The sequence below is a fragment of the Adiantum capillus-veneris genome, unplaced genomic scaffold, assembly GCF_014529385.1.
Source record: "Adiantum capillus-veneris isolate H3 unplaced genomic scaffold, ASM1452938v2 Hic_scaffold_882, whole genome shotgun sequence".
Lineage (NCBI taxonomy): Eukaryota > Viridiplantae > Streptophyta > Polypodiopsida > Polypodiales > Pteridaceae > Adiantum > Adiantum capillus-veneris.
The window spans coordinates 22,147-31,095 of record NW_028221854.1 but is presented as its reverse complement, the minus strand read 5'-3'; the positions used below and the strand labels follow the sequence as shown (position 1 = coordinate 31,095).

Genomic DNA, 8,949 nt, shown 5'->3' with positions numbered 1-8,949 from the left:
ATCCTTGAAACCCAAAGGGGGACATCAATGACTCTATGCCAAATCGGAGTAATCCGTTGACAAAGGAGCGGAGTGACTCCCCTCTTGTGCAAACCCGTTGCACTAGATTCACCCATGCTGAAATCGGGGTTCTATCGGAGTAGACTATGCTAAACCAAATGCTTCACGGTAAAGTTCCAAAATCTGAGGAGTATCTGCCAGTGTTACTAGGGAACGCGTTCCCTAGGCCTTGGAACGCCGGAACGCCATTCCCCCCCCCCCCCCCCCCCCCTTGCTGGAACGACAAAACGTCCCAGAACGTTTTGCCATTCCGGGTGACAACCTGATACCAGAACGGCCGGGAACGGCCAGCTCTCAAAAATGGGGAGAAATGGACAGTTTTTTGCAAATTTGTAGTGAGCATTAGGAGTTTTTTTAAGTGTGCAAGGACTCAAAATGCACCCCCTCACACCCATTCCCTTCTCAAGCAAATCCACATGCCCTCAAGGTTTAAGGCTTAAGCCTTAAGCTCTCTCAACTCTCGAGTCTCAAGCTCTCCCCTTGTCACTCTCTCAAGCTCTCCGCCTCTCTTGAGTCTCTCTCTCTCTCTCTTAAGCTCTCTCTCTCTCTCCCCCTATTATATCATCCATGGCCGAGGGGTCTTCAAGTCGAGTTTTTTGTGAGTATTAGAGTCAAAGGACTCTAATACTACTTGTATTCAAATTTCAAACGTGTAGAGCTAGAAATTGCATTATTTGGGTGTGTTTTATGCCTCCCGTTCTGCGCCGTTCCCGTTTCGGACCCCTGGCCGTTCCCCCGTTCCGCGGGGGTCCCCATCGCGGTTCCCGTTCCGCGTTCCGGGTACCTATAGTATCTGCTAGGTCCTCCTCCTCCATCCACTTCGCATCCAATGCAGGATAGTTCTTGAACTTAACCAAGAACCACCTAATCACTTTACCTTTTATCTTTCTGTCCTTGTGTGCTAATATCTGTTCTGGAACGAGTATCTCCTCGCTTTCCTCCACTTCCGGTTGCTCATCTGGTTCCCCATCATGGGGCACATCACCTTTAAAAGGCTTCTATAGACTTACATGAAATGCATTGTGAATCTTCCAAGTATCGGGCAGCTTCAGTCTAAAGGAGACATCATTTATCTTTTCTTTTATTTGGAAAGGGCCATAGTACCTCATGCTAAGCTTTGGAAAAAGCCGCTACTTTTCCTTTTTCTTTCTTAGGCGTGCCTTCTCAAAACGTAAGAGCACCCAATTGTCTTCCTTTAATTTCAAATCGCGATGATGTCGATCTACTGCCCGATGTCGTTCTTGAGATTTCTCTAAAGCCTCCCGGACCTTGGCAAAAGCAGTGTCCAAGTCCCTCGTGTACTGGTCGGCTTTAAAAATCTTATCCTCGGTCTGGGGAATGTTTTGATCTACCAGCTGATTCTCTTTTTCCTTTCTTTCCTTGTGCCTTGGGACGTGCTGATAGCGTCTTTTGCTTCCCTGCCCATTGGCACGTCAGAGTCAATCATCAAAACCCTAAGACGCACTATCATCTGATTCCTCTTTCTCTGGAATTCTTTGATGAACTTGCATCATGTTTCCTTAGTTCGTCGGATCCACTCATTCGCCAGAATCGTGTGATGAGCTTTCATCTAGTTCCATTGATTCATTCTCTCACTGGCAGACTCTTGCCTTTTTGAGGTGGATACTATCCTGCCAGTCGCTAAGTCAATGAGTCAATCATCAAAACCCTAAGACGCACTATCATCTGATTCCTCTTTCTCTGGAACTCTTTGATGAACTTGCATCTGGTTTCCTTAGTTCGTTGGATCCACTCATTCGCCAGAATCGTGTGATGAGCTTTCATCTAGTTCCATTGATTCATTCTCTCACTGGCAGACTCTTGCCTTTTTGAGGTGGATACTATCCTGCCAATCTCATAAGTCAATGAGCCGGCATGCATTCAAAAACGTTGCTTAGTTATGTCCCATAAGTCTCTAAATGAAGTCAGACCTTTGGTTTAAAGCATAGTCTTGAATCTCTTTAGCAAATCATAGCAAAACCACTCAATCTGGTCTTTCAAAAGAATCTTCGACAAGTATCCCAAAACCTTTGGGTAGTAGTCATCCCCAATGTATCTTTCTCAGTCATTATCAAGTGATGCCAAGGCATGATGGCATCTCTTGCATATTCATCGTTCTTTTCAAGTAAGATGCCGCCTTTCGCTCCCTGGAATGTTTTGATAACCACGCTCCAGAGGAAGGCGATGTCAAACTGTTGTTCAACGCAAGGGCTCGACGAGTGTCCTGGTTTGACTCCCTTCCTTGAACTTCTTGGTTTCTTGTCATTGTCAATAGAGGACTACCTCTCCTCCTTTAAACAGCTAGATGGCCTTCCATGCCTTCTAGACTTTGTTTAAAAAATCTTCTTCAAAAGAATCTTGTCTTAGATGCTTAGAAATTGAAGAAGCTTCTTACCACCCTCGAATACTTTAAATGGCGTCTTTACTCTGCGTCTAGTAGGCAAACTCCACCAAGGGCAAATACCTTTCCCATGTAGTCTTCTGATCCAAAGAAGAAGACTTCAACAAATTCAAAACCATTAAATTGGCTATTTCCAAATTGCCCATCTGTCTGCAGGTGGAACGAGGACGAGAACTGCAATCGTGTGCCAATGTTCTCCCAAATACCCTTCCAAAACAAACTCGTGAATCGGGGATCTTTGTCAGAGACTATTGTCTCAGGCATGCCATGTAATCTGAAAATGTGTGCAATGAACAAGTCTCGCTAAATGACCTGTCTTGACTGTTTTCTTCACTGGAATGAAGTGAGCTTGCTTGCTAAATCTATCGATGACAGTCCAAATGCCAGCGTGCTCACTCTGTGTCTTCGAGAGATCAAAAATGAAATCCATAGCAATACTTTCCCAGGGGCGGGTGGGAATGGGTAAAGGCTGTAACAATCCTTGTGCTTTATGCCTGTCAAACTTGACCTTTTGGCATACCAAGCAACTGCGCACAAAGTCGTCCACATCCTTTTTGAGTCTCGGCCAAAAGAAGTAATGCTCCACACCTTTCAAGATGGTATCGATGCCGCGGTGACCCGTAGAAGGTGGACAATGGCACTCAGTCAAAACCTTTTCCCTCAACGGCTGTGTAATGCACAACATCGTTTTCTTCATCTACTAGCCATCCCGTATGGAATATCCTGCTACTATCTCCCCATTCTGTATTCGAGTGAATACATCTGAAAAATCTGGATCTGTGGCGTACTGAGCAACCATGTCCTCGAAGCTTCTATGATGAATCGCGGAAATAGCCAAGACTGACGGCTTCTGGGACAACGCATTTGCCACCAAGTTCTTCTGTCCCTGAACATGGACAATCTGGAAGTGAAATTGTGACAAGATGTTAGCCCACCGCATCTTCTTTTTCGAAAGCTGCTTCTGTGACAAGAAGTAGCGTAAGATTTGATGATCAATTAAGTCTGTAAAATCGGCTCCAAGTAGGTAATGTTGCCACTGAGCAAGAGCGTGGATCACTGCCAAAAGCTCTTTCTCATAAATCTGTGCTTTCAATTTTGGCCTTGAAAACAATCAGCTTTCATAGGCAATCACATGGCCTTCTTGCATTAAGACCGTTCCCAAACTACGACCACAAGCATCACAATATACTTCAAATGACTTTTGCAAATCCGGCAAAGTCAATACTGGTCCAGTAGTCAATTTCTCTTTCAGTGTCTGAAAGTCATTCACCTATGTGGATCCCCACGAGAAAGGGACTCCTTTTTGTGTCAAAATGTGCAAAGGGGAAGCTACCTCTGCAAGCTTTTGAATGAACCACCGGTAGTAAGAACACAAGTCCAAGAAGCTTCTAACTCCATGAACATTCTTCAAGTCAGGCCACTCGCGGATAGTGTCACTTTTGGCCAGATCCATCTCTACCCTTTCTGTTGAGACGATGTGTCCCAAGAAATGTATCTCAGGCAAGAAAAACTTGCTCTTTTTCACATTTATAAGCAATTTATGCTTCCTTAGTGTTTGGAAAACCCACAAATGATGGGTATGCTATGAAAATCCAAAAAGTCGTCCTGAAAGCTGTCTTGTAGACGTCTCGAGGAGCAATACAGATCCGATGATATTCACTCTTCATATCAATTCGGCAAGTAGAATTCTGAAGTCTGTTGAGTATATCATCAATCCTCATAATGTGGAAATGTGTTCTGGTTCATTAGTTCTTTATTTTGGCCTCGACTAACTTTGTAAGGTGGCCGGTTCAATGGTGGTACTACCACGAATCAATCATGTGATCTTCACGACGCTAAGGAGGTAACTCGCTTTGTACGCCTTCAGAGAAACAATCATCCTCTATTGCATAAAAATCTTGTCGTTCCTTTTCGAGGTCAAACAATCGAGAACTCACGAGCTTGGACCTTGAGCCAATCTAGTATTGTATGCAGAGCCCACTATGTGTGATCCCTGCCACAAAGCGGAAAGGAAAACCCAACCGATGTATCCAAGGCATCGGCACCTTTGGCTGCCAAAAAGAGAATATGTACGCTGAAACAAGCTGTGTCGCCAGGAAACCGCGTATAGTTGTAGTTGAAGAAATCCCATTGTTGGTGTGTGTCAAAAGTGGTCAGTTTGCAAGGGACTGATGCAAAAGGAGAAGCGTGCACCAAAAGTGGTGTTCTCAAGTAGGCTGTTCCTCCCGAGCCAGCCAGCTTGTACCAAAATTGCTGCCTAGAGATATTCGAGCTGTTGAGGAGTGTCCCGGACCCTGAGCCAGTGGTAGATTTTGAGACAGGCTAAGAGATGAGGCTAAGGGGTCAATGGGATAGATGGGAGGGGCGGGGGGTGGGGTGAGGTTGAAGGAGACAGCTCAGGAACGTCCTGCTGTAGAGGGTCAAAACGGTTCTCTGTAGGAAACCAATGCTATTGGCCTATCGTAGGTCGACCAATAGGGGGGGCGGTATGGTGAGCCCGTCCGTGACGGCGATGGCCATGCACCTGTTGTCAGCCATCATCAACTGATTGGCCACCCATCTCTAAAGAAATGCCAGCTTGTGCACCCTGGGTATCTTCTGCTGTGCCTGACTAGCCTTGGGAGGCTAAGCGTGTGAGCGGGTTAAGCTCTCCTGTGAGGACAGGCCTTTGCAAGATGGCCCATTTGTCTACATCTGAAGCATTGGTTTGGGAGTCCTAAATACTCCACGCTCTGGCGGAGCCAACCACCACTCACCCTAGGCAGAAGGACTACCTTCGGGACAGTGTGGGTGTCCTGAACTAAAACACGTACAGTAGGTTTACCTGCTGCCTTGGCAACGGTTGAAGTTGCCGTGCGCGGGGTCTCCAAGACTATCCCAATCTCCGAACCAATTTTGGATAGAAGCGGGAGGTTCTCTCGCCTAAGGGCGGGGAAGCAAACTGAAATGAGAAAATTTGCTTGCTTGATAAGAACATCAAAAGCTAGGTCGAAACCATGGCGCCAGTGTTGAAAAATGAGTCCTGACTTCTCGGATGGCCAGCGGGCTCATCAAAATGACCTTGGAAGCCATCTCGGGAGTCTCAAACTCGATTTGGTAGTAACCACGCTGGAGGAACTGTATGTCGATGATCTTTCCCGCCTCCGCAAGAACTTGGAAGGTGGACAAGGAGGAGGTCACACACCTCGCCTCTGCTGGGTTGGCTGCGGATAATCTTGCAGATGACAGAGGTGACTTGAAGGCGCTCCAACTTTGCTGCAAGGCTCACTTGCTCCGTCAGTGATAGAGCAAGTCGGATGGTAGGCTTTGCAGGGTCGGGCGAGGGGGCTTTGTCAGAGTCCCTCTGCGGCGAAGCAGGAGCCTCCATCTATCTCTGCTGCTGTGAAAAAGAAAAAGGCGATTCGATGATGAGGGAGGCGAGTGAGAAGAAGAAAGCGAAGTCTGTTTCGTCAAAGGACAGCGAACGGTCAGCAATGGCGACCACAAGCGCAAGGGAAGCAAGGGGGGGGGGGTTATTTGTGTCACAGCGAGCAGCGAGCTCAGCTTTTTGGTTCCAGAGTATGTATATATTATTAATTTGTGTTTTATCCATTGTTAACTGCATCGTTCTACTATGAGATTATCAAGCAAGCTTAGAGTTTCTCTTGCTTTTTCTTGTTTAGAGCTCTTCTCTTAGCTTAATTCAGCTGCTTCAGGCACAGCTGATGTATATTTGATTCTCATATTCTTAGAACTGAAATGCCACAGGTGAAAAGGTTTGGCTTGAACTTCTGCCAAATTTGTGGGAATTAAACATTCTTGTTTTTCTTGGGTGTGTTTACTCTAGATTTTTGATTGATACTCGATGTAAGGGTGTTGACAATGTTGCTGTCTATTTCACAGATGATGAGCGGTTTGATGCATCACAATATGCATTTTTTGGGGGAGCCATAAGCCAAGAGGTTGAGCTCGGTGGCCTGGATGAGGAGGAGGAGATTGCATCGAGTGGTACTAAATATGAGGAGGATGAGAGAAGTTTGAATCCTTCAAGCGACAAGGAAGAGGTGTTTACATGCTTTTTTTCCTCCCTTAAGCTGGATGTAACCTAGGGTATTCTGATTTCTAACTGGATTGTACCTTCTTTGGCACAGGTTGACGTTTTGGACACAGGTCCCCAATTGGATGGCCCGTATGATATCTCTAATATCAGTGGCTCTCTCAGGGTAGGATTTCATATGAGGAATGGCTGAAATGTTAGATGGTTTAGATGAGATTGTTTTGGCCACTTGCGAATTCTTTTTTGGGCTAGAAACATGTCCATTCAACATCTTTTGAATTGAATTACACTGTTACCATGCACAAGAGAAAGGCTCCTCACAGTACCTTCCAAACACGGTAAAAAATTGATGGTCTATTGCAAACACGGTAAAAAATGCCATATCACTCTTTGTGTCAATCTAGGGGAGTAGTTGGCGCAGAAAGTAGCCTTTTAATCGGTTTTGCATAAAGAGTACAAGGTTATGAAGACGGTGTCCAAGCATTGAATGGATTTGGAGGCGCATGATAATTCTTAAATCAAGGAGACACTAAAGGGTACCAAGTCTTCCAACACCAAGGATACCAATTCCTTGTGGTGACAACACACTCAACAATACCAATAGCACTTTCAGCAACAACAGTTTCTGCAACAAGGCATGGCTGCTAATTTGTCCAGGTACCCAGGACACGTAGGGAGAGCTCCTCATTTTGCTGAGATGGCAAGAAGGCTGAGTTCATGGATGCGTTAGGGAGGTTAGGGGGTTTTGGAGCCTCTATGCTTGGATTTATCGGAGGCATCTATGGCTTGTTGCTTGGCACACAGGGTTATTCTATTTCGCAGTATGGAGATGTATATGGAGGATGGATTGTAAGCGGAAAGCCATTGGCTAGGTGGTGAATCATTGGAACAATACTGATCTGAACCGAAACAGCAAACATTTGAACTTGAAAGAGAGAGAACATCACACAATAGACAAGAGACACAAAGTGGTGGAGTTTGACTCTCGGAAGCATTGGCCCCTCAATTGTCAAAGTGCTACGGAAGATGTGGTAACAAGGGAACATGAGGGGGAGAGAGAGGAGAGAGAAAAACGCTAGAGAGAGAAGATGGAGAGAGAGAGAGAGAGAGAGTATGTACAAGCCGTGGATGGCACAACTCTGCTATCACAAGAGAATACAAGGCTCTGCAATCATATGATCCCAAAGTGGGGTTGCCCCCTCCTCCATATATAGGCGAGCACAAAAAGTGCCTGACCCACTCCTATAAAGACCCCACGACCATAAAAATGGAAAATATGGGAAATAATTATTAATTAGTGCGCCTACTAAAAGTGCCACAAGTGGCCGGCCGGACCAAGTCTGGATTTTCTACCATATGACGAGAGAATATGGAAAAACCTAACAAGGCTATGCACAGCCACAAAGAATACCCCCTCTCAGATCGTGGGTACACTACAAGAGTAGGAATCTGGAGCCTCCAAGAAGGAATAAGGAATTTGCAAGTCCAATCCACCACTGGATATAGTACACCTCTCTACAAAATACTGCAGGCATGATAAGAGAAAATCCTATCGTCCAATGGCAACTAGTGCTAGCAATCCCCATCAGAGTTTGCCAGGCTCCAAAAGCCCGAGTCAGCCAAACTAGAGCTCCTCTTCCTGTAAACCGTGTGGGCATGTCATCAATGGCTATACTATATAGGAAAAGTTAGAGATCAGCTTCCATGCTTGGTGAGCATCGCTTCAAGATTTTAAGTGAGTCCATAAGTATGCAGTGGATTTAAGCTAGCTACAGACACCTCGGATGTGTCTGAAATTTGTTGCAGCTAAATTCATACCATGAAATTGATTGGAAATATTTTTTAAGTCGTGTCCTTGTTTCCGTTGTATATAAATTGACAATAGATCTTTTTTTCCCAGAAAAAGATCCTTCCATTAGTCAAAAAACCTACCTAATGGGCTACAAACTGCCTTTATTAGAGAGGGCTACATCAAGAGGTGGGGAGCCTCTTCCAATGAAAAAAACTAGATATGTACAATGATGGCTAAATCAAGATATGGGAGGAGGAAACCACCACACTGGTGGGTGGGATTGCCATCTAGGTGCCATATGAGCTATGGTGAAGAGAGGCCTTGGTCGCAAAGTCGCTAGAAGGCCTCGCGGTGCTCCTGCATGTCAACAGAGCTGTCTTGAAGCCTCTCAAACTGTCCCCTGCGTGTCCATCGAGGTGCCATATGAGCTAAGGTGAAGAAAGGCCTTGGTCGCAAAGTCGCTAGAAGGCCTCGCGGTGCTCCTGCATGTCAACAGAGCTGTCTTCAAGCCTCTCAAACTGTCCCCTGCGTGTCCATCGAGGTGCCATATGAGCTAAGGTGAAGAAAGGCCTTGGTCGCGAAGTTGCAAGAAAGCCTCGCGGTGCTCTTGCATGTCAACAGAGCTGTCTTGAAGCCTCTCAAACTGTCCCCTGAGTGTAT

The 8,949-nt window shown here is 45.8% G+C and overlaps 1 protein-coding gene across 1 annotated transcript; it reads left to right on the top strand.

Annotated features, from left to right (window-relative positions):
* Window positions 1-5,757: 5,757 nt before the first annotated feature.
* LOC147416511 (uncharacterized) lies at window positions 5,758-7,249 on the top strand. Its single transcript, XM_086508296.1, has 3 exons — window positions 5,758-6,019; window positions 6,209-6,504; window positions 6,592-7,249. The coding sequence occupies exons 1-3, from the start codon at window positions 5,758-5,760 to the stop codon at window positions 6,688-6,690; spliced, it is 657 nt and encodes a 218-aa protein (XP_086364422.1). The 3' UTR covers window positions 6,691-7,249.
* Window positions 7,250-8,949: the final 1,700 nt, after the last annotated feature.

Excerpts from the sequence above, each read along its gene's own strand:
- LOC147416511 (XM_086508296.1), top strand. The coding sequence starts at position 5,758 with ATGGTAGGCTTTGCAGGGTCGGGCGAGGGGGCTTTGTCAGAGTCCCTC. Across the intron at positions 6,020-6,208 it reads CTCAGCTTTTTGGTTCCAGA|GTGAAAAGGTTTGGCTTGAA; the intron begins GTATGTATATAT and ends GAAATGCCACAG. Across the intron at positions 6,505-6,591 it reads CTTCAAGCGACAAGGAAGAG|GTTGACGTTTTGGACACAGG; the intron begins GTGTTTACATGC and ends TCTTTGGCACAG.